The sequence below is a fragment of the Hirundo rustica genome, chromosome 1 (genome assembly GCF_015227805.2).
Source record: "Hirundo rustica isolate bHirRus1 chromosome 1, bHirRus1.pri.v3, whole genome shotgun sequence".
Taxonomy (NCBI): domain Eukaryota; kingdom Metazoa; phylum Chordata; class Aves; order Passeriformes; family Hirundinidae; genus Hirundo; species Hirundo rustica.
In genome coordinates, this window is record NC_053450.1 from 18,397,426 (window position 1) to 18,423,827 (window position 26,402).

Consider the following 26,402-nt stretch of genomic DNA (forward strand, 5'->3'; position numbering starts at 1 on the left):
GGAAAAGTGAAACTTAAGGGTCTTATTCCTAGAAAGAAAAAGACATTATAATTGAGGAGAAGAGAGCTCATGAGAACCCAAAAATCAAGTAAAATTCAGACAGTGCTGAGGCTGATCCTTGTACCAAGAGCCATATTTGATTCTTTGAATTTAATGTCATTGTTTTTATATCTTGACGATAGCAGATATATGCCAAAATTACATTGCCTTTGCACGAGCAATACTGATTTGTTTCCCTGAGTATCTGTCTCCTTCTCCTGGGAGCAAGCCAACCAACCATGGATTCTAACTTTACAAATGTCTGTACCTCATCTACTTTTGACTTCTTTTTCAGTCAATGGAGAGAACAGTCTGCTAACAAAAGGAAAGTAATTCAGGATTTTTTACATGTGTATGGGTTATAACATCGATGATTTTGGATATAGGCTCTTATGGTGCTTTAGGTAGACATCCAAAAGATGAATCTTGTCTTTTGAAATAGATTTTATTTTTAATAAGGGATAATTTTTCTTTGTACTGTCTTGCTGCATTTTGTTTGTTCCTGGGTGCTCTAAAAAACCAGGTAGAAATAATATACTTTGAAAGAAGAGCTCAGCAAAGACTCTGTAAGACAATTTTCCTCAAATATGTCTTTCTTATTAAACAGTTTTCTTACAGAAACAGAGACAGAAATTCAGATAGAATTTCAATTTTCAAATGCCAAAGACACTGCAGAACGTCTCAAAAAAGAAATTTCTTTCAACAGGTTGAGGGCGATGGGTGGAGACCACTGTGAAAAATAGAAATGGTACACTTGGAAGAGTATATTATGTAATAAAGAACAAGGCAAAGTCATACAGAAATGACATCATAAAAATCCTTCTGAGAAAGATACAGGTTAAACACAGAGAGCAACTGTAGATGTGTGAGTCGTGATCGTCCTTTAGCAATTGTGGAAGCATGGATCAAAATGTTCTCTGAGATATAGCAGAAGTCTGAAAATCCCAGCATAATAGATTATTGTCATTCTAGAGCTCCAAGTAGCATAAACTAAAAAATAAAAAACAAAACACCAAAATGAAACCAGCAAACAACTACCTCATTCCCCCAGCTGAAAACTTGCCACCTGCATTATTATTCAGTGCACTCTCTAAGAGGCAGATGACATACTAGATCAGTCAAAATTATTCAGCTCAAGGCAATGTGGGTTTTCTCTCTGCTATATATTCCCATGCAACTTGTGTGGCTTAAATATAAACTACTCCAGTCATGAGGATTACATCTCTCACTTTGGAAGTGATGCCTGCTTGGGCTAGTGTTGATAGACTACTTTAAAAAAAAAAAAAAAATTCCCCCTCTCATTTTCATTTTAAATGTTCCCTTCTGCTCATTCTGTTATATAGCTTCCTAGCATTTTGAATAAAATAACATGTTTCATGGTAGGCTGTTCTCATACCAACAGAGAAACATTGTGATGCAATGCAAATCCTTTACTATGTTTTATGGCCTTTTGGCAAAGAAACCTGGCAAAGCTGTGTCCAGAGTGTTCTAATAAAGCTCAGGAGTATTTTAAAATTGAGATAAAAATGAAAGATATATTATTCTCATACAGAGATATATAGCAAGTTCCTTTTAGCTTAAGATTTTCTAACAGTCCTGAATATGATTCAAAGAAAAAAACAACAAACAAACCAACATTTTCCCTAAACTTAGTTTCCTCAGCTGCTTCTTATAAAAACTTTGAATGAGGAATACAGAGGTAGGTGTTTCAAACTGGGCTCCTGGACACAAATTCAGGTGCCTGAAAACCTGAGTTTTCAACAGTCTTTCTAACTTCTGAGGAACTGTGGAAGTAAATGGTGCTTAGCACAGTTAAATGCCTAAATATAACTTCAATAGCCTAACTAAGCCCTTGATTTTGGACTCCATTACCTTTTGTGTATTGTCATGTTCAGAATTTTCCTTGGATGCATTTATTCTTTGAGGAGAATAACTTAAAAAGAAATGTTAAATTGAAGAAATGTTTCTTCCTTATTGTCTGATTAAGTCTAACTGACCAATATCTTTGGTGGATACATTCACAGCTGAAGAAGTTGCCAGATTGCTCAAGTTAATATTTTCCTGGAGCACCAGACCACTCTAATAAAGACTAAATACTAAATGTTGTTCCAAAAATTAATACCAACTTCAGTCTGTGCAAACATACGTTGAAGGTAGAAATGTATGCATGTTGGAAAATACTACTGTAGGTACTCCAAATTCACACCAAAATACAAAGTTTGGGTAGTCTTACACAAATCTTGATGTGTGCATTAATGATCAAAAAAAAAAAAAAAAAAAAAAATTGCTCTGTGAGAACTAGTGTTTCTTGGGAAATAGAGAATAACAAAAAGTGATACATAAATCAGTGGCACCTCCTCTGTCTTATACTTTGGTAAATCTCAGTCATCTAATTTCATAAGTGATATAGCAGAAATGGAAATGGTCCAGAAAAGAATAGGACAATGGAAACATTAGAGTCCTGAAACAATTTTCATATGAGGAGAGAAAGCTGTAACATACAGAACTATTAGGTGAGAAAGAAGACATGTGGAATGCTGTTATGGAAATGCACAAAATAATTAATGATAGGGAGAAAAGGAGCAGCCAGTAACACTGAGAAGTATTTTCCATTGATAAAAGAGAGGATGAGTAATTTAGGTAAATGTTACTAGATATCATTGAGATTGATAAATATTTTTTAATTATTAGAAAGCTGTAGAGATAGGAAAGGATGGGTCCTCTTAAGAACTTTGGGTCTCTAATAGGGACACTCATCTTTGACAGAAAGCACAACCTAAGTGAGGCATCAAGTCTTGAAAGCCAGATGGTCTAAGATGAGCAACTTTATATGCATGAACAGACTCGATAGGAATTACAATGTCTAAATCCTGTGGTATTTTGAGAATGGCTTTAAGTACCTTTGTCAAATTTTCCTAAATTAAAATGTAAGTCACTATATTTTACCTTAAATTTATGCCATAATATTTTTAAAAATGTCTTTCCATCCATCCAACCATCCGACCATGTGTAAATTCTTTCCCAGGATAAGTCACAGATAGGAAAATTATTTTCTTTTTCTCAAAAGTCATAGTACTGAGGACTTTCCAGTTAGTGAAAGTGAAAAATATAATATAGCCAAACCAATTAATTTGAAACCAATCTACTGATAATCATTGCTTTTTGATTGCAGAACATGAGATACATTTATTCCAGTAATGACATAATCATATCAGAAGACTTATTTTTAGATTAATTTAAATAAATTGGGACATTGTCTGAAGTTTTCCTTCTAGGAGCCTATGAATAATATAGTTGGGTAGTATAGAGCTACAGGGCTGAACAGAAACTGGTTTTGTTCAGTTAAACAGTCTAAGGAGCTAACAAAGTCCCCAAAACTAGATGAAAACCCTAAGAAATCTGCTTTGGTGCTTCTGCTGTGCCTAGGTTTATATTAGGAGAATTTCTGAAAATATTAAAAGCAAATGGGAAAGAGAAATAATAAACCAAACCAACCAGACCAAACCAACCAATGAAAAAAACCTCAAAAGAAAACCAACTGAAAAGGTAAGAGCAACACAATATTTAAAAAAATATATAGATGAACCTAAATAGAAAATCCAGATCCCATTTTCAGTGTCAGTTTTGGTACAGACCAGTTTTGGGATGAGGGCCACCTGTAAAACTTGGAATTATTTGTCAGTTCAGTTTCCAAAATACCACACACTTCTCTCCCAGTGTGAGTGATTCTAGAGTTTCAGTTGCAAACAGACACTCTAATAGGTCACAAAGCCTACAGAGAGTCAAATGCAGGGTACCATGGGGACTCACAAGTCTCTATTTTGGCCTATGTCTGTGGCTAAACACACTTGTCACGTTGTCTGTGTATATTTCTATACTTTAGACAGGGACAAAAACCTTGGCAACATCTGCCAGTAAATTTCTGCGGAAGATTTTCTAAAATAGAAACACCTTCACACTCTAGCTTTCCAAAGGAAATGGTTGTTCATTATGGTGAATATCAAAATAACTCTTTAAATATGAAGTAATCTCCAAATTAAAATGTAGATAAATGCATGAAGCTTTTACCTTTCCCCAACAAAATAGAGGAAATAAAAACATAGAAGTGAAGGCCTGATTAATCACAGAGATATTGCATGATTATCTCCAGAACGGTAAAAGTACTTCACCTGTAGCAGATAACAAATAGAGATGAAATTATAGATAGATAGAGATCAAATTATTCTTAGAAAAGGACATAAAAGGTTTTGTGTTTGTTGTTTTCTTTTAAGTGTTCATTCCTCATGCTGCTTAGAGTATTATTTGTTTTAGAGTATTATTTATAAAGCACATTGCTGTCACTGTCAAACAACACATTTGTAACACAGTGAATAGTATCATGAAGTACTTTCTAAGCTGCCAGGTCAGAAAAATTATTTATGGAGAAGATTTGTAGTGCTAAAGTAGATAGTCATATACTCAAAAACTCCTCAACCCCAAAACAACACATATATTACAAACTATATTAAGCAATAGATAATGTAATCAAAGTAAGCAAGTTCAAATGAACTAATTCAGGAAGTATATTGGTCCACTGGAAAATTATGTTTCAAGCTAAATGTCACAAAAGGTGCCTAGTCAAAAAACATTGTCTTTTATTCCAATAGAAGAAAATTTATTGAATTTCTATTATGTTAAAAATAATTTAACTTGCATAACTTTGATAACTGCTTAGGTAGTCCTACCCACAGGATAAAGGAATGTAAAATTCAGTGTGAAAGCATATTTAACCATAAATTTGTTTTTGTTTTCCTATTAATTTTTTTTCTTTGGCTGTCTTCTAGACTGCATAATAATATACCTTACTAAAATATTTGGCCTAAACTTACTTACCTCAGAAAACTAATGGAACAGAAGAGAAAGTTTTGTCATGAATGTCTGGTTTTATGATCTCTTAGTAAAAGACAAATGAAGAATTATCATCCTTTTGAATGTTGACAAAGTGCTAAGCTTAATTCTCAAAATAATACATGTATATGCTAAGAATTTACTTCCCCAGAAGTGCCTATTGAATTCATAAAGTAAATAACATGGTTAGTGGGCTTGGCATTTCAGAAAAGGTACGAGTCTCCTAGATTATGAATAGGAAAAGTAAATGCGTCCGAAAGGTAATTTGAATGGAATTAATGTTTTTTAAAGGTATTGCAAGTAATTTATTAAAAAGAAACCAAAAAACAAACAAACAAACAAAAAAACAGTAATCAATCTATTCCACTTCTTAGTTGATGTGTAGTGAAAACTTATTCTGAAGTGAAAAGGGTGAGAATAGACTGAGAACTTCAAAGAAATTACCTAAATGTTACAAGCTGAAGGGAAACTCCATTGACAGAAGCAGAATTCCCTCAGCAGTGATGCTGGCCTTCTTCATTGGACAGACTTCAAAGGCACCTTTTATAATAAAGGCTAGTATTTAAAAAACAATAACAACCCAAAATTTAAAAAAAAACCCAAACAAACAAAAACCCCAACAACAACAACAAACCAAACAAAACCAAACAATAACAAAACAAAACAACAACAACATCAAGTCCAAAAAGCCAAAACCAAACCAAATCAAAAATCCTGATGGGAACACAGGACAGAAAAAGAGAACAGTAGTTTTAAATATTAGTATTTTTACTGTGTTCAGTAAGACACATTTTCTATGTTATACTGATTCAGCCATACATTGGAATACAATAATAAGGATATTTAAATCCACTGGATTTTAGCAGTATAGAAAAGCAAGGCTTTATGACACAAGTCGTGATTATTTATCTTCTGTTCATGGAAAGAATAACATCAGTACTCATCTGAGACATATTTTGAGGTGACAGCTTGTTTTTCCTGATACCATTTCCCTATAAATATTTCATTCCTTAAGCCCATGCCTCCTCTTAGTACCTCATCCTTGACATTATTAAGTTTTTTATCAACATGATGAGATATAAGTGGTGAAGCAGAAACTTAGAGTGTGTCACATTAATCACTATTTTTTTTTGAAACATAGAAGAATCTTTTGTGCCAGGTGCACAGATTTTGGCCAGCTTTGGCTTAAAGCTCTAGGTTTGAGGTGGATCAGGATTGTGCTTGAAACACATTAAAGAAACTAGTTTATGAATAAAGTGACAGACATTTTTTTCTTATACCAGAAATTGAATTTTAATTATCAATGTGTATTAATATACTGCAGTGTAATAGCAAAGCATGATGCTTTCTATATACTAATTATTTTCAAAATTTTTACTGGTTAAGAAAATACTAAAAACCCGAGACTTGACAAAGTTAGAATGCCTACACCAAAGTTTTAAACAAAATCCAGTTTAATGCACTGAAATCATCTGATGTTCCACAGTTTTTAACTTCCCCAAAGATGTCAAAGCAGATCACTTCCACTAAGGTTGACATAATGTGTTCAAGATTATGGAAAACATCAATTTTATAAGTTTCTCTCTACTTCCTCCATCTTCAGAGATTTTATGAGCATGAGGTTTTAATTCTCATTAAGATATCATAAGCATAACAGAAATACTTTTAGTTAAAAAAAAAGATCAGAAGATCATTATCAGGAAATGTTCACCGGCAATTCACAAAATTCACTATTGCAAAGATGCATTCCAATATGTGATCTGCTCTTATCTATATTTTGAAAGCTGGAGAAAAACTGAATCTTTCTCTTGCGCTGTGTCAGGGAAGAGGGGGTCCCCTTACTCTTTCTGTGGCTGGATCCCATTGAGCAGATGAACTGGAAAGTGCTGCAGGGCTGCAGTCAGAGGCTGCTCTGACTTTGTGCAGTCATGTAGATGTTCAGTTAAACATACCCATCAGCAGCAGCTTTTGTGTTTCTTGGTTTTTTTCTGTTCAGGTGCTATACAATTCCTGTTTTTGTTAAAGACTCTTTTTATTGACATGCAATTTTCAGAGATGCTCAAAAGGCTCTGTTGGAGAGCTTTTTGGGGCCAGTTCTTATCTGACTCTCCTAACATCTTCAGAGTTCAGGTCTGGACCTCTTTTAGATCAACAAAGTCACTTCTGTCTAAGTGAGTTGTTTCATGATGAGTTGATTTACAACTATAAGTGCCCTTTTCCTCCATATTATCTGATAAAAGGTAATGATGTCAGTGATGATATTTATATGACTCACTACCTTTGTTGTTTTTTTCTAAAACTAAAAAAATTATCAATTCCAAATCATCATGTTTTAAAAATAAAAATATTTTCATACCCTTCTTAGGCAAGAATACCTTAATTTCAAAGTTATGCTTCAAATAAAACACAACAAATTATATTAAGTAGTAGCAACTTAGGCTGTAGTTTAATAGAGATTCAGTTCTGAAGTAAGTAAATTTGATTGTGCAACATTTGACATTTATATCAGTGGAAAATATTTAAATTCTTTGAAGCAGAATTGTGGATTCTGATATTTTATCCCTATTAACATGCTGATGATCACAGCAGGAGGTCAATATTTATTTGTACTGAAAACTTTATACTGGAAGTGTATATAAATTCTTGACTGTTGATATTAAAATCAATTACCCATCCTCGTTCCTACAGTATAAGTCAGTGCCAAATCCCTCTTCATTCAGTTTTGTGAAACTGGCATTATTCACTCACACCAAAGATATTACAGAGACTATCAGCACATATAAACCAACTAACAGCACTCTCGGTGTCACACAAATGGCTTGCTAGGAAAAAATTTCTTTGTATGCATACCATTGCTCAGATGGAAACATCAAATGCACATTAGGGTGTCTGTGTGGAAAAACAGAAATCAATTAAAGAAATACGGACACTAGAAATATTAAACAATGCCAGCAACTTAATCTCCTTGTACAGTTAGTGAAAGACTTCTTTAGTTCTCCTCTCAGTGAATAGCTAGTTACTCACGAAATTGCTGTCTCAAGCAGAAACTCTTAAGGAACTATATTGCAGCTGGATAATTAAGTGTCTTTATCTCTTTGTAACTGGGCCATAAGGCATTCTATTGCAGCTCACTAATGAGGACCATTTTATGGTATTCTTAAGTGATTTCTTTCAAATGCGCAGTGATTTGAAGTATTATTGTTCTTGCCAGTCACTGAGACTAGATTTATTGGGAAACAAACTTGATAACTGTAGATAATATATTAGGTATTAAATAATTATTCCCTGGAGAGGGTGAAAGCTCTCTATGTTAATGTTTTTTCCAAGACCGAGTTAATTCCTGCAGCCCTACAGGAGGGAAATTCTGCTTGAAATGATTTATTTAATAACTACTTGGATAGCTTGAGTGCTCTCGCTATGCAATTTTTTGCCTTTCTTACTGCACACACTTAGAGGCTGTGTGGGAGGGCAAACTAATGTTCTATTAGCTGCTAAAACATTTCTATAAACGTTAACCTGAGACATCTAATTGACTACAACTTTTCTCTTTCCTCCCCATGTTAAAAGTATTGATTCAAATCCTTCTATACAATGAACCTTACGGCTCCTAACAAATCTGGTACTGGACTACAGCCAAGGCTGGTAGAATCATTCTAGCCCTACTAATTGCACTTCAGCAGGGCCTGGTAGTTACTCTGGGTTGTACTTAAGTGACGTTCACACACCTCTTTGGGCCTCCCACATGCAGTGAGGATGATGCATGTAGCCATTAAGGGCTAGAGGTTGAGAGTGAAGGAACTATTTTTGCTTTGGTCATTTTTCCTTGGGAACAAAATCCTTCCATTTGTCCATCCAGTCCAGGGACTGTAGGGTCAAGGGGTGAATCAAGATCATTGAACTGCTCCAGCAGAATAAACAACTCATATAACCAACAAAGAAACAAAACGACAAAACAACCGAGCAACCAAGCAAAATCCCTAACCTTGCCCCCCCCGCCTTTTGCCCCTACAACAAATCCAAACACTTTCTGCAAGATCTCCTATTAGCTGATTCATTCTGTGGCTATGGAACCAGTCCACAGCCAACAGATATAGCCAGAGCAGCACTGCTCCTGTAAGTGACATTTTGTAATTGCACTGTGTTTGGGGTAGGACTAAGTGCTCCCTTAGACATTCAAAATGTGCATGTGTATGTGCATTATACACACGCTTATACTGTCATAGAGTCTGAACATTTTAATGAAAGTCAGCATTTTCTGTTGTCATTATCCAGCAAATTATTGTGCCTAAGGAAGAAATTCTAGAGTTTTATTTTCTCTCACCTTTTAAAACACTCATATGAATTCAAGGTAAGCTCCCAGGGAGATCTTGAAAGATGCAGGAGGTGTTACTTACCAGTTAATGGCCCAAATGAAAATATTATTTTTAAATTTGTTACAAAGGAATAGAGAGAAATTCAGAAAAAAATATTGTACCACATAATCCATGGTGTGTTCAAATGCCGTATAATGTACTGGAACCCACATTGAACCAAAAAAAAAAAAAAAAATAAAAAAAAGGACAGATGACTGAGTATGTGAAATATCATTAATTAAACCTATGAAAAATACTTCAGGCAGTGCAAAAGATAATAGAAGGAGATTGCAGCAGAAATTGCAGGTGACTTGTAGAGTGTGGGTGCAGGCTTACTGACGCTTTCTGCTAAGAATATAGTGTCACCAGCTGGAACACTCTTGTTAAAAGCTAACAGTGGGAAGTTGTCCTTCACGTGGTATGTGTATGGAGTTCCTTGGCATGGGACGCTGAATGACAAAAATTAACATGGTTTCAAAAACGTTAACTTGAGAAATCAATGGAAGAGAATTCTTTCAAAACCTATTAAAGATGCAGATATTACATCCGGTAGAGGAAGAACTTAAACTGTAAGTTCCTGGATATGCTTTCCTGCACTTATGCTGTTCTCCAGGCATTTGCTTTGAACATCTGTTCATATTGAAGAGCTTTTTCTGGCCAGGTGTCAGCCAAGCTCCTGCAAAATCTTAGGGCCCTCCTGAGGTGAAAAGCCCTAAAGGAAAAGAAAATAAGAAGAAAATAAGTAATTATGGGAGTATAAGAAGAAAAAACCAGAAGATGATGGTTGAAATATCAAGTCTAGTGAGGAAGCCCCATGACTTCTAGGGCCCTGATACTGGAGATGAGGCACTGGAGAGGCTGGAGCAGCAATGTAACCAGGGATATCTAGTCTTGTAACTTCATTTGGAAATAATGGGGGCCTTGACAATACAGTTTTTTTACACTAGATTCTGCAAATTTATAATCTGTAAACTTGATTATGGAGCCATAGTTCCCAGAACAGAAATATTTTATTCCAATATGTCAAAATGAACTTTCTAAGTTGCAAATGGCCTGCTCTTTTTGTCAGATTCAGAGCAATGTCACAAAGAAATATTAGCTTTAAAAGCATTTTGGTGTATGCATATTTTGTTGAAAGGAAAATGCATGTCCAAACTCCAGTCTTAAACTTTCTTTCACCTCCCTAGTAAACAAAATTGAGTATACAAGAAATGACGTATCTGAGAAGACTGCTGGGCTCCAAGAGAAGTAGCTGTCATACTAATATCCCCCATTTTGTTTTGGTTTTTTGAGATTTTCAGACTCTATGGAGTTGAAAATAAAACACTGAATTAATAAAGTAGGAAATAAAGTTGACATTGGAGAAATTTTTGAAGCATAAAAACTCCTGATACTTTATAAAGAATGAGTAACTGCAAATTTTTTTTATTTCATACATCTCAAAAGATTGTAATTTTCTAATTGTTTTCTTGCATTGGTTATATTGAGTGACAGTGATAGCTTTAATAATTCAGAAACTTGTTTTTTTGGAAGAAAAACCAATAGTGTGTAATATGAACTTGAATTAAAATGTGCTTTCAAATCCATTTTAAGAGGGAGCCAAGTGAGCTGTTGCATAGCTGACATTTCAGTTCTTAGGCATCACTGTAGTTATCTGGAGAGCAGACCTGAACTGAAATCAGCCTTCAGATTTGTGTTTTTTCCTTTGGTTTGTGTAACATTTGCAACACAATGGTGTTGTCACAGGGTCATCTTATTGCAGGCAATATCGGGTGTCAGTCAGCTATTAGGTTGCTGTTTAATGTTTGTTTTCAAGTGGAGGTTGGTGTATGCAAGATGAGGACACACATATAGCAGACTATAACTCTGGCTGTAAGTCAGCAAAAACTGTCAGTCTTTGCATATTTTTTCCTCCTCAAAACAAAAACAAAATCTTCACCTTATTCTGTCAGATCTGTTTGTGGTTGCTGCTGCTGAGTTGGGGAACATATATATCTGTGTGGGCAGTGTTCCAGGCCTCCTCACTGGGTAACAGTTTGAGCAACATCCTTTGGATAACATTAACAAACTGTTCTGGATTTGATTCTTCACAAGCCAGTCATTATTTGCCATCGTAACTGGAATTTTGTTGGTGCACAGCAGCTGCATCCAAATGGCTGGGAAAGAGGTCAGAGACACAGGGTCACCTACAGAAATGCAAGATTCCCCACAATATGTCTGGAACAATGACAACATCAAGGCAAAATTTATTTGCAGTCGGGATCTAGACAGAAACTGTCATTGGCAGTCCTTGTATGACCCTGTCCTGGAATGTGGCAGCTTTAGGTAAAACCCATCAATTTACAACCTTCTTTTGATTTTTTAGGAGTTGCCCAACAGGGGACATAATTTTTCACCTCATATGCTTTTAATAGCGCAGGTAAAAATTATGTGAATTATATATGCCAATAAGATAGGGAGAAAGACTTTTCCTTTCTGACTTCAAAAGCATGAATGATTTTTTAAAGTACGTTTTTGGTACTTCTATTCTATTAGAAAATTAGATATATGTAAATAGAACATTAAAACAATGAAAATACAATAATTCACTCAGACACTAAAGAAATCACTGCGTATCTGTCCGAGTAAGTCACTATCATGCAGAAAAACAAACAGCTGTTTTTCATTTGTTGTCAGTATCACTAAAGGACATAAGAATCTAGTGATTAACCCAGTCTCAACTGATTTCACAAACATAGCAGTTCAGATCTCAAATAATTTAGGAAGTATGATTGTAATTTCTTGATTCAGTCAACTTAATGAGCTGCATTTTAACATTATTGCTTATAGACAAGCTCACCAGACATCTGATGGAGACCTGAAAAGCAATGAGACAAATTAATTTTCTCAAAAACAACCAGAAATCTCAGTTAAAAAAAATCAAGTAGATTATTTTATTTTTTTTCCTATCTGTGATTAAATTAGATACTTTTCATACAGATAGGAAAACCAGATATAGTATGCTTTCAATTTCCCAGAGGAGAATACTAGATTACTAAATATTTCAGAAGATACTTATTCTTAGCAGTCAGTTTGTATTTCTTTAAACCTGGGCAGAAGAGCAAACATCCTCCATTGGTGATACCTGTTAGGAAATAAACTAATTAACTATTGATTTAATTTTACAACTGAAAGCAGAAAAATAGTCTCAATCTACACAGGGCTCACATAAATATCAATCAGTTAAAGCTCCTTGACTATTGATTTATGAAAAAGCCCTATATATTTGAGCTCTCTCACTTGCAAGCACAGGTAAGCCATTCTAATAAAACTGGAGGGGCTACAGCCTGGGGTGCTGACCCCGGCTTTCTGCTGAGGATTAATATCCTGGGATCAGGTGCAGCAGAAGAGCTGCTCAGCCCTGGTGCTGCACAGCCTATGGACTGACAGAGAACACGTTGATTTGGGTTCCTGCTCATCCACAGGGCCCGGGCAGTTATGGATGGCACTCCCTGTACTGTTTGGACTCCAGTCATCGTCCAGGGCACGGAGGAAAAGGAACAGCTGAAGGACTGATAACTGAAGGAAAGATTTCCCATCAAGTCGGGATAAACAGATAGCATAGCCCAAGGAGAGAGTTACTGGGCTAAAAATTACCCAGAAGACTTTTGGAAGTGTGGTGAAAAAATTATTGTAGGTTCTTCTTCTCTTCAGAAAAACAGGACTTTCCACCCAGGCATCACTGCTTTAAAGGAACATGACTTCCTAACCATTCATAGTTTATTCATCCAAAGAAGGCAATCAAGAAAACCTCCAGGGTTCCAAATCTTGGCTAAGCGTTCAGGTTTAAAAAATGATAATATTATTTTGCTTGACATAGACTTATCTTTTTTCTTCTGGTACATAAAACTCTGTCATAAGCATTATATTTGAAAAGAACTAAGATAACATTAGATGTTTGTGTATAGTCAATATCTTGAAGGTGACAAAGGAATTTAATGGTTATATAATTGCTTTTAAAACTAATTTATTTGAACTTTCTTACTTAAAAAAAAATTACTTACACATCTACCATATGTGAGCCAATACATCATTCAGGGATTTTACTTAATGTATGAAGGATTCAAGGTCTATGTAATATTGTAGAAAAAAACAGTCCAGAGCTATAATACGTAGAAGTAGTTTGGAAACTCTATGGAATATTAAGTTAGAAAAACAACAGCAAACCTTAGAGAAAACATATTTTATGCTAAAAGCACATTACCAGTAACATTCCTGAGTATTAATTTTCTGTCAAGTTTGGGCTGTTCTTGCAAATTACAGTGTGATGTATTAAGAAAACCTAAACTTTAGCTAGTCATGCTTAATATACTGTGCTGCAATCTGTAATAGTACAGATCCTTGTGAAGGAGCTGGGCTTTTCTTCCAGGGGGAGCACCAGCTCCTGAGGGAAGGGTGAGAGACACCCAAGGAAAGCCATCTTCTCCTGGCTACAGTGGAATAAAACCACTGGTGCAAAAAGCCCCAAATGGGTATTAGATTGCTTAATTTTTAGGAAATTAGACATTTGCTCTCTGTGTGATTTTAGCTACTTCAGCTGTCTGATTCTAAGAGGAAAGATGGCCATATCTATGACCTTTATCTGTCTTTTTCAACTTCACCTCTCACGCAAATATCCCTTTTATTGTGTTTCTTTTAGTTTTTAAGCATGAGAAGCTAATTTATTTCCAAGGATGATTACTAGAGATCCCTTTCTTCATAAAATTACCAAAGCTATTTGCTCTGATATTAAAATCTTACCTTGTTTAAAATTTTAATGATATAAACTTTAGAACATATTCATTATTTCTTTTGTCTAAGTATCAGTTACAAGGGACCCAAATTCAAATTTCCTTTATTGCTTTTTCGTAGTTATTTCCAAGTGGTTTTCAATGTGTGTATAACAGTCATCTAAGAGGTAAGATAGTCTCGCTGCATACAGCTAATAAAATATAAGTGTTTTAAGACTGAAGTAAATGAGCAGTGCCTCTGCACCACTAAATATAACTTTTAGACAGGAGAGACTGATGTCTCCAGTTGAAACAACAGCATTAAAGAAAGTCAGGCCAGAAAGAATGGATCTATTCTAAAGCCCTCTGAAATCGATGAGAGGCTTTGCTTTAACTCCTCTAGGCTTTGGCTCCAGCCCCAAGTAATTATTCGGGTTGGACTTTGGCCACAGTTACTAACACCATCTGATTACAGAAAGTACCATGAAGTTTTTAATTAGCACAAATCATGAGGACCTCAGTTCTATTACTTATCTAAAAAATGTCACTTTTAAGAGAGTGCACATTTGATGTGCATCTTGCTAAGGACCTCACTCTCTGCCACCTCACAGGAAAGTGTGTAATCCACAACATTGCCAACATTACCTTTTCCAAATATGGCTGAGTTTCAAAGCCATTGATTTTCTAATCAAATTTCATATGAAAATATATAAATTAGGTTTTATTTCTGTTGATGGTGTTGAATAAAAATAATAAGCATGAAGCAAATACATAGAAGGGGAGAAGTAAGGGATTTTTTTGTTTCTTAAAATAAAAAAATTAAATAATAATATAAAACACATAAAAGGGAGAGAATAATATATTTTTTGTTCAAAATGCCTACCTAGAGAGCAGTATAGTCTTACAGTCAGGATAGGATTTCTCACTATTTTCCTATTTTCACCTTTTCATGGAATGACTGAGGTAAAATATTTAACATTTTTTTACTTCAATTTCCCCATTTGTGAAATGGTATTAATACCAAGTGCTCTGGCAGGAATTTGCCACCCTAAAATATTGCTCTGAGATGTTCATAGGGAAGATAGTACTTCCAGCTGCACACCCTTGGCATTATCCTCACCATCTATGGCCCGTGCAACCCCGCATGCCATGCCAGACCATTGCCTTGCTGCACATCAGTGTCAGTTTTGCAGCAGAGCCCACTTCACTCAGAGTGAATAAGACTCTGTAGTCCCTTTTGTATCTATAGTCATGCTTTCAAGCCAAAAATGAAAAAGAAGTATCTGTCACTAGAGGATGAGTGTGTCTGGAAGACTTAAATATTGTATCCTTATTGTAGGGATTAATGAAGTGCTGGCCCGAACCCTGCACATCACTTAAGGACATGTTTAAGAATCTGAGTAGATGGATGGATTTCCTTGGGAATACTGATGTACTTAAAATATGTGTTGTTGGAATGAAATCATATCCTTCACTATTGTGTGGGGTCATACTACTTTTGTTTGTGAAAGTGAATAACACTCTCAGATGTCACTCCTTCTACAGGGAATTTCCTGGTTGTTCAAGACTGGGATTCTCAGCATCTTGTACTCCTGATTTCTCAGCCCAAACTCACATAAAAATGGTCTGTCTGTAATATACAGGATCAAGATCTGGTGTTATAACATTAACGGTTTCCCTGTGCTGAGCCAAATTAATTCTACAAATCTTGCCTCTAGACACCTGACTTTAGTAGCACTGTTTTCCCTTTTATTGTATTCAACAACCTTTATGAAAGTAGATATGAAAATAATTAAATTATACTCTTCCAAAAAACAAATTTAAGCAAGCAGCTGCCTTGCCCCAAGCTCCTATGCTGCTCAAAAGTCATTACTTCATGAACAGCGTAAACTCTGTTCTTCCAACATTGCTGTCTTAGGTGAGCATCTGTGTCAGGTCACAACACTGAACATGTTTTCCACCCTCATGTGCCATCTCTGGGGCATTCTTTGGCAACCTTCCAGGTAGAGCTTTAGTTGGTGGCAGCACCTGCAGCAGCACAGACCTCTGCACTCAGAAGGAACCTGCTGTGTTACCTCTCAGCAGACAGGATGTTCTGTTTAGCTATTTGTATCATGACTTCTTCTGGCGCCTACTCTGCCATCTGTCTGAAAGCTTTGTACTAGTTCTTTACTAGAATTTGCTAAATGCATGAGCAGCGTAAGAAACACAGTACAATTATTTCTGTGTATTTTTAAAAGGGATGCAGGGTGCAAAAGTGGACTTCCTAGATACAGAAATGCTTAAGGCTGTTGTTGTAACATATTACCATATTTTTTTGTTTTGCAGTTTTACTAAAGAATGCAAAAAAGGAAGAAGAAAAGCCATTCAGAGACTGTGCAGATGTGTACCAATCTGGTTTTAACAAAAGTGGGGTCTACACTATTTATATTAACAATGTGTCAGATCCTAAAAAGGTAAAGAATGGATTTATTTTCTTGTTTGTTAATATGATATTGCTCTGAATTGAAAGAAGTGTTCTGAGCCTTTATTGAAGTTATCATTCCGCAAAATATCTTACTGGTATAAAAAAGCTTGTCTTATATTTAGTCTTGAAATGAGAGTCTTGAGAAAATGATTAACTGTATTATTCCAGACATTCTTCTTTCCTGCTGACAGAAAATCCTTCCTAAGTTCCAGCGTCCACTCAATAGTTGACTCACTTCCTCCCACTTGGCAAGCTCAGTTGAATCAGACTATGGCCGCAAATAAATCTGCGATAAAATTTAGAAGGGAATTTGTAAAGTGTGATAATGAGGAAGCTGATCTAGGGGATTATCTGGTAGCACAAGGAAAGAAGTAGCAGAATTAGTAGTTTTTAAAGATAAGGATTTTAAAAAATTCTGCTTCTCTTGTCAGGGACAGGGAAAAGTGGTTTTGGCTGTAAAGAGCACAACATGCTGAGAGCTAGCACTGCTTGAAATTATGAAGCATGTATAATCCCATCCTTCTCAAAAAAGAGTCTTGTGAGGGTTTTTTTATGCAAATGAAACACTAGTCTGTATAAAAGACTATTTTTCTCCAAGGCTTTTGTTGCTAAGGTACCTGAGTCAGCTGAGACTAGGAACATGAGAGGATAACCTAAACCCAACATATCCATGGAGGAATGTTGGCTGTCCCTCTGACAGGGCACTGTTGGGAGCAGCCACCAAGACTAAGGACGGATTACCTGGGAAATACAGTGGTGGCCATAAAGTGAGCCAGACAGGAGGGAGGGAATCCCTTCTGTCTGGTGGATTTATTCTTACTACAGTAAAATAGTGACTCTGCAAACAGAAAAAGACTGTAAAAAATATTACCAGTATTATAGTTTATAGCAATATTATGACCATATTAAGATATGCCAATCTTATTTGTAAGTGAAGTTTGGTATTATTACAAAAAGGCTTTGGAAGCCTGTAAACATGAATATGTTACAGCATAGCATTAAGCCATGAGTAGAATTAGGGTGGGAGAGCTTTATGGGCCAAGATCAACATAATTCTGCTGAATGTGAATGGGAAAATAATTGGCATGACATAAAAGGCAGATATCCCTGAAAGCATTACTGAGCAGGACAAGAATAATAAAAGAAATCCTGTAGATGCTGCTCCACTCAAAAAGAGATGTAACATCTATGCCCAAATCGCATGCACCAATTGGCAGTAGTTTTCTTAGCTTTGCTGAAGTTCATAAACCATGATCAGAAGCTGGGCTGCAATTAAAAACAGTGGTTACTTGAAAACACTGTGACACAGATGCTTCTGATATATTTACCTCAAACCCACTTCACTGGCAGTATAAGGACAGTGACACAATGGAAGTCATCCTGTATTTCCACTGTATGCCTGATTAAGGACGCTGCTATCAATCAACACAGATATCACAACTCAGCTGATCTCATTGCATTATGTTTTCCTGGAGGGTTCCTGTTTTAGCAAGAAAAGGCAGGAGTGTGTTTCTGTGTGTTGAGGGCATTTCTGATACACCTGTTTTTGTCTCACCCTCACAATAACACAGCAAGAGCTGATCCAAACATGTTCATGTTAGCCAAGTGAGGAGTGTAATTGCTTTAACAGGTGTGTTTTTAGACATTAGGGTCATTTAAACAAGTTGTAAGGTAGTGCTGTGCAGATAGCTGAACTAACTCCAGCTGAGATAGCTTCAAAATCACGTCAGTGCAGCCCTGTGCCAGCACTAATTAGCCCAGAGGCAGCACCATGCAGACACAGCCAAATCGCTCTAATGTCCTCATAGGTACTCCATGGAGACAGACTTGCTTGTTTAAAGCCAGCTGAGTTATCTGGATTACAGCAATGCAATGCACAATTCTGAAATGTCTTAGGAGCCCTAATATATTATTATCTTCTGTATTACTCAGAGTCACAGGCAACTATCTCATTTATAATAATTTTATACATCAGGTTACAAAATATACCTTCATTTAATTTTCTGTTTTCTAAGGGATACGCTAGAATCCTGATATTCAATGGAAAATACCTTTGTCATATACACAAATTTTACTCTCATTTTTAGTGTTTTGTTAGTTTCACATTCATATATTCATTAAAAAGTTAACTTTCGTGCTTACAGCTCCATAGCATATATGTCTCATTTTTCTATGCTCACATACGCTTTAGCCCGCAATTTTTGTTTCTTGTCCCTAGCTTCAACAGTTCATTAATATAGTTCATTAGTCTTCAAGCTCTTCATGAAAAATTAGTGTTTAATACCCAGTATTTAAAAGGATATTAATAATATTTTTTACATAGAAAGAGAAAAAGGATGAAACTATTAAGCTAATTAATTGGCTTACTCTGATGTGTATATGTGCAGTGCCTGATAATGTGGACAAATGATTATCCCCAGCTAAAGAAAAGGCAGGAAGGATCCTCTCAGTCCCCAGCAAACGCAGGGTGAGCTACAGGGGAAGCAAGGCTTCTGATGAGCAAGGGAGTAACAAAAATGTTGTTGTTCCCATTTTTGGAGTTGAAAGAGCCAAGTCACCTCTGGGAGCCAAAGTAGGCTGGGTGTGACTGGTCTGAGTGCAAGCAAGAACTCTGCATGTCCCGTGGGTCAATGTATTGACTCTCCCACTGTCTCCTCGAATGCCTTCGCAAACGTGACTGTTACCAGCCTCTGGGTCACTACACTGAAAATGTAACGTTACCACTGCTGCTGGGCAGGGTCCGTGTCTTTACAGCTCTGAAAAAGCAATTGCTATGGCTGTGGTCTTCACTCCTCCCCCTTTACTTTCTTCTTGTGGACTTCCCACTAAATTGGTGCTGATGTTTTCTCTGAGGATATCTGGCAGAATTTTAACCCATTAAATGTAGGCTATCCTGCTGTGCTGTGCACACTGTCCTCCAACATGGTAGTCATCAGACTCTGCATGGCAGAGAGCACCTTCTCTGAACCTCGAAGGTCTGGTTGCTCCACTAGACTCGTGGGATCTCTCTGTGCATGTGCTTTAAATGTAATTTGTAGAAATTTCATATCTTCTATTTACTTTAAAATTGAGCTTCTCTCTGAAGGCTAATTATGAAAGTTTTAATACCTTAGTCCGTAAAGCTAAAATAAGTAGAAATAATCCCGTATTTTCCTTTTAAAAGCTTGAGAATTTGTACCCATGCATTTAAGGAAGAGCAAGAATGCAATATTTTGGATGGTCTTTTATTCTCGGTTATTTTATTAATTATAAAATCAGAATCTATAATGCATACAAATTCAGTCACTTTTTTCATCCTTTTCTAATTGAGGGTTAAGTATCAGAATGCATTAATTGGTGTTAAATGGCTGAATGTCTTGATCTTTCCTGGGAAAGACAAGGGTAGAGCTATGCACAGTAAGATCTACAATCACCTTGAGCTCCTGTTAATATGGTAAATATGGTTAATACGTTAATAGGTGTTTGTATCTACCACTGTGGAAAGTACCAGACCACAAAATGATGGCAAGTGAAAATGACAGCAAATTTGCTGCTGGCAAATCTTTTTTTCAGTGTGCAGTTTTCTCTTTCAATTTGATATATTATTCAGAAAACTTCAGTCTTTCAGGTACTTCATTATATTGTAGTATGAAAATCCCAAAATTTGTGTGCGTCTTTAAAATGGGTAGTCTTAATATAGTCTAGGATTTAATGCTTTAAAAATTGGCCGTGGATGCATGGGAGCTTGAAATGACTTATAAGGAAAGTAAGTCCATCTTTCAGAAATTCTCACCGTAAATCAAACTAAAGACATTAAATCCTGTAGATAAATGTTTTGACTCACAGTGGCTTCCCCAAAGAAGGAAAAGGGCCAAAATATCTGTCTAGAAAATTGCAGGTTTTCTTGTGGTTACCCAGAATTAAGTTTATATTTGTTCTGGTATTCTATTTCCTTCCTCCACTTTCACAGGAACTTCATTTGGCATGTCTGGTGCAAATTAAAACAAAAACACTTGCATATTGTTACCATGACAGCTCTGATGAGTAGAATAAATTTAGAATGGCTTTGTCTGAGGGTAGAAGACGGTCCTCTAGTCAACTGCAGTACAATTTTTTATTTAACTGTGTTGGATAGTAACCTCCAATCATTCAACCAACATAAAGCTTTAAATTGCCAACCAGTGCTTAATGGATTGACTCTTGCTGGTGTGAGTGCCAAAAGCTAAACCTCTTCAGCATTCTTACATACTGGCTTTTTACTTAAAGGGCAGAATACAGCTTTTAAAAGCACAAACAAATGAAATTTAGGATAGTTGCAGTGTCAATATGGCATGGATGAGTACAGGAGAATGAAATCAGAAAAATTTGCTTGAATAAGTAGCCCTAAGAAACTTAGGTCTTAAAGTGTCTTACAAAAACAGGAACAACAATTATTACTGTTTGTTGCATACCAAGAAAAGCTAATGCACAAGTTGTATTTTAATTTTTTAATAGTTTATCTTCTATATTTTTGGAAGGATAATAAAAAGAGTGAAGTGAATAAAAGTTAATATAAATTTTTATTATGATATGGATTATTTAAGATTTGTAACAGATTTCAGTTTACACAATATTCTAATATCAAGGGTCAACAAAATTGTCAAATTGTTTCATTATCCTCTATACACAGAGTCTTTAGTATCTAGGATACAATTTTCTTAGTGCAGTTGTGACAGGGTATGATCTTATGTATTCAGTGTAGATCTTAACTTCCGAACTTATCTCACAGACCTCATCTCTTGAGCCTGTTTCTATCTACGTTCTCCATCAGTATAAGGCAGCTTACTCTGACATCAACTGTCCCATTTTGGGACGCTGCCTGAAACACTACAGGAAATATTACAATTCAAAGGAAAACAGAATATCCTCATCTGTGCTACATTTCAGACTCCTAGGATGAGTATTTTCTGCAAGAATACTTCACAAGATTCTCTCTGAGACCAAATTACACTGCTAAAAGCTATATGAAGCATTATTATCACTGAAGGGATTACTCTTGTTTATTAAGAGGAATGGAGTGGTTTCACAGGCACTGCAGAGAAAATAGAAAAGAGCATGGACAGAATGTGAAGGGGAAAGCTGAAGAAGCAGAGGGGGATGATGGGGAGAGGTTCTTCAGTGTTGTACTGAAAGGAGACATTTCTGGGACAATAACACTAAACATAACCAGAGAACTGGTTGTCGTCAAATGACTGAAGAGGTCATTGAAGGAATAGGGCATGAGTACATAGAAAAACACACTTCCTTAATACTCTTATTCACAAATACTTCCCTGCCTAAGATGCCAGAATTCCAATGCAAACTTGTTTTATTTTTTTTTGTTTGGGTTTTTAAGTTTTTCTTTTTTATTTACTGCCTAGGTCTTTTGCAATATGGAAATTGCTGGAGGAGGATGGACAGTTATACAACACCGGGAAGATGGAAGTCTGGATTTTCAGAAAAGCTGGAAAGAATACAAAATGGTAAGGTGAAAAATGTGGAGTAACTGTACATTTCATGCAAGTGTCAGATTTCAAATACTACTTCCTATTGTCCTAAATAGAAAATTCTTCCTGTAGTAATGTGGCATGGTCCTGCAGTCTTTTATGATGTACCTTTCATCATGTCTGTTACATTTGAAAATACTTTTTACTCAGTTAGTCGAGTATTATTCCCCCTGATTTAGAGTTCCTTTCAGATCAGATACTGAGATTAAAATGAGATGAGGCCAGTATGCTGCTCTCTATCTCTCTGAAGTTCTGACTTGATGTGATGTTAGGAGGTAATACGCATGTGATAATGTTTCTAAGGCATGAGTGTTTTCAGCTGAGAGGAGCTCATTCAGAATTTGGAGCACCTCAGACAGGAATAAAAATACTGGCATTTATCCCAAGTCATACAGCACCTCTGCCAATCAAGTTAATGTACTGGAAATGTTGATACTTCAAATAGGATTACAATAAAATAAATAACTTACCAAATTAAAGATGACATGACTTCAAGCAGGGTATTTTCCCTTTGCCAACTTAAAAAAAAATTACTCCAATTTAATTAACTTCTCTTATTTTATTTTATTTTATTTTTTTTATTATCTGCCTGATCAAACTTTCTGATGGAGCTCCTTTCTCCAAGTCCCTGAGGACTAGCTTGGATTTCAATGACATTCCTAGTGAAGTTTTCAGCATTGTATAATCAGCCTGGCAGAGAAAAGGTTTTTTTACAGTTTTCAAAAAACACTAATGAAAAGAGAATTTTAAATGTTTAAAAATAAAAGCAAGGTCAGTTCAGTAAAAATTTCTATGGGAAAAAGTTCTGTTGTAGAACTTACAATTTCAGAAATAAACATAATTGAACCAAAATCTAATTTTGGATTCTAGTGATGCTTTATTTTCAATATTTTTATATTGCTTGAAAATATAAATAATCTTTTGGGTCAGCTCTTATGGATAACTAGAGGACATTATCTATTTCATTACATATATTAACTAAAGTGATATTAAAATGGCAAAATATTTTTAATAGAGTTACGAAATTGGAAATTTCTTTTAGAATTCATATTGTTATAATTTAGCAGAAAACAAAAACTTTTACTTGATTTTGGTTCAGAATCAAATATAAAACATCAAATTATTTTAGGGGAATCAAAATTTGAAGACTGTACCAGTTGTACTAGTGAGGAAATTAGAGTTTGTGTGTGCAACTTATATGTGGACTTTTTAAAACTTATACATATCACATTAATGATTTTGTCAGTTTTTATCTCCTGATATTTCTTAGGCAGTGTAATAAATACAGCCCTTTGTAAAGTTTTCCCATGCGGCCTTTTTTTATATATATCCCTTCTCTTAGTTATTTTCCTCCACTTTTCATTCACAATAGTGTGGATTTTTACAGGATTAGATTCTGTTGGTTTTGTCTAGTTCAAGCACTCTGAATTAATTTTTCTTTTGTTTAGGAATGATATAGTATTCTAAGAGATCATTTACTTCTACCAAATAAAAGGGATCTCTTTTGGATTTTATTACCAATTTATCCTATATGTCATAAAACAAGATGGGGCTCAGGCTTGCTCTGCTTCTATGAACCATTTCACCAAAGTAACAATTTTAGGCTCCCTTCTGTGGTTGTCATATAATGCCAGCTGTTAAATGTAGAACGGTAGAGACTGGTGGACTCTCTATGTGTTACTGGGGTATCTGAAAGCATCTGAGCTTCGAGCCAACAGCACCACTAACTTAATTCTTTGGTTGCTGACAGAGGGTGTGTGGTAGCTGTTGGAACACCGCCCCCGCCCCCCCCCCCCCTTCCTGGTGTTTCTTCCAATGGAAGCTGAGTGGTGTGGTGGGGGAACACAATGGCACTTAGGCTTACTTGGAGCAGGCGAACTTAATGTGTGTTTTCTCAGCCTACAGTTCAAATTGACATTCATGTACTTATATCTCATTGGGGTCCTAAAGCTAACAGAAATAGTATCACAATATAATAACAGCAACCATAAGTCTCTAGGGCTTCATTTATTTTCAGTACATTTAGTTCTTATTGCAAAGAAATCTGGAAAACAGTCAAAGTTTTTAAGCTATAAGCAAATACTTGCCAGCTTCTGAGCTGCACAGGAATTCAGGCCACCAGCCTGCACTACTGCTAAAGCCCTCACAAGTTATTGGCTGTTACAGTGTTAGGAGGCCACTGCGCATATGCTCTGACTAAGATCCTTACAGCAGCTTACCTGGGAAGGATGTGCATGGAGCAGTCTCTGCACGGGTGACAGCACTGCTGGCTTACAGGAGCCACTTGACAGCAACGAGACACATCTTTGATGCAGCTTCACACTGGTGCTTTCAGCTTGCATGGAAACACTTCTGTTCTAGACACCAATACAGTAAACAGGTTAAATGAGAGGTAAGGCAGCCATAAATCTTTTCAGTAGGAAGTATTTTACTCCATTAATATGTAAATTCCCACACAGTCACTGATAGCACAATAGTGATACTAAAATTTCCTCCTGTTTTTTTTTCCCTCAATTTCCACTTGCATTGAGCCCCTACTCAGTAAAATATAGTAACACTTTCTTTGGTATCTAACACAACAGCTAATGAAAGCAAAACCTTTTCTGCAGACTCACTGTTACGCAAGATTGGTTATGTATCTTCTTGCTTAGGGACATATGTTTCCAGTATCTTTCAATTTTCTTCTTAGTCTTATGGCATACAGTGTGATTTGTACATTTGCTTCTAGGAACTCATTTCTGACTAACTGTCCTGGTTTAGGGCAAATTTGTGAGAGAAGCCCTGAATGGGGTCCTTCTGGGGAGCAAACCTGAACAGCCCTTTCCCCAAGTGATCTGGGAAAGGAGCTTCCTCAGAGAAAAGTGGAAAGAACTATTTATTTAACAAAGTGCCCACAACCACAAAGAATGAATAATATGAAACAATAAAACCTCTCATTGCTCTGAAGTGGGATGGTAAATTCAGAAAGTCCTTGCTGTGGGTGTAGCTCAGCTCACTCAGTCTCTTATCAGTTCCTCCGGTGCTGGAAAAATACTATCCTGGACCCCAGGGGATGCAGGCATAAGATCTGGGTGTCTCTCTGGGTTTTTCAGGATACATTTAACCAGTCCCAAGGAAAAGGAAAAAACAGTCCAGGGAACTTCTCTGCCTTACCTAGCTAAAACTAACTAAGAGCAAAACAGGTCTCTGTGCCTCAGACAAGCATAGTCCAAGAGCAGGAATGCAGAGGAGTGAATGCTGTTTTCAAAACAAATTCCATGCATCTTTTCTCTCCCCCTTCCCTCTCAGAACTAGTCTCACAGCAGTGATTCTCTCTCTCCAGGATCCTGCTTCATGAGTCTCTGCTCCATGCTCCTCAAGGTTGCTCCTCCATGATGATCCTCCCCTTACCAGCTAACCTCTTCTTTTATCTCACTCATCCTTATTGGATATAGCTATTACTCATCAGGGGCAAGGCTGTATTAGTTAATTAACACAGCTGTTACTTATCAGGGGTTACCTAGTCTTAAAGGTACAGAACTTAGCATAAAGCATGAACAGAAGAGATGACTGGGGATACAAGTATCAAAAGTCACCCTAGGACACTAACAAATCTTTCGGAGCATTTGTGTTTGGTACATTCAATAGTAATTGGAATAAATTCAGAGAAAACCGCATCCTAAGTTCATCCTTCCATCCTTTCCTTGTCAGTATCTAATACACCTGTTGTTTGCATTTTGCAATGGATTCTCTGTTATACTGTTTGTTGCTTATAAAAAAAAAAAAAATGAAGTGGAATAACAAATAATTTCTTTAACAGTAGGTGAGATCACCCCGAAGCAAGCAAGTTTCAAGCATTTTTCGTATTTTCTTGCCTGAGTAAATGTAAATGTAAAACACTATTAAGAGTTTTGATCTCTAGAGAGGAATATCACTTAAAAAACTATTGCTTGCCATCTGCAAACCGAAGACCCTTTAGAAGGGGGTTTTCCATACTCTTCAAGACAGTTTCTGGCATTTATTAGGCAGTTATTAGCAAAAATCAAATCAGAGTAAATGGTTAGCTGATGTGCTAACTTGGCTGTTGAGGCTTCTTGATAATTTTCCAGTTTTCAGTTCTTGGATGAATGCACCTTTTGCAGTGACTGTCTCCAGTTTTGCCAAATTAGGTGATGGAGTATTGGATTCCCTATTCTCTAGCCTTTTAGCATGTCTAGTTTAATAATTCCCATGAAATTCTCTGAATTTATTCTACATTTGATAGCCTAACATTCATTGCGAGTTTCCTAGGGGGCTTTCTTTGGGGTCACGTCTGTTGGGAGTTTCCTCAGACATTTAAAATGATTTTCCTGCTTTCTCTCATTCGAGAAAAACTCTCAATAGGTATTTGAAATTGTATGCCTTAGCCAGCTCACAGCAATCTTTT

General features: G+C 36.1%; 1 protein-coding gene and 1 long non-coding RNA gene across 2 annotated transcripts in view; one reads left to right on the forward strand and one right to left on the reverse strand.

Annotated features, from left to right (window-relative positions):
- ANGPT1 (angiopoietin 1) overlaps positions 1-26,402 on the forward strand; it is a 156,660-nt gene that overhangs the window by 80,803 nt on the left and 49,455 nt on the right. The window contains exons 5-6 of the mRNA XM_040065768.2: positions 16,355-16,482; positions 21,872-21,973. Coding sequence (XP_039921702.1) covers positions 16,355-16,482; positions 21,872-21,973 — 230 coding nt within the window. The remainder of the gene's footprint in view (positions 1-16,354; positions 16,483-21,871; positions 21,974-26,402) is intronic.
- Positions 21,663-25,291, reverse strand: LOC120753495 (uncharacterized). Its single transcript, XR_005701117.2, has 3 exons — positions 25,151-25,291; positions 24,217-24,354; positions 21,663-21,954 (listed from the first exon to the last, which is right to left on the reverse strand). It is a non-coding gene; the product is annotated as an uncharacterized LOC120753495 (long non-coding RNA).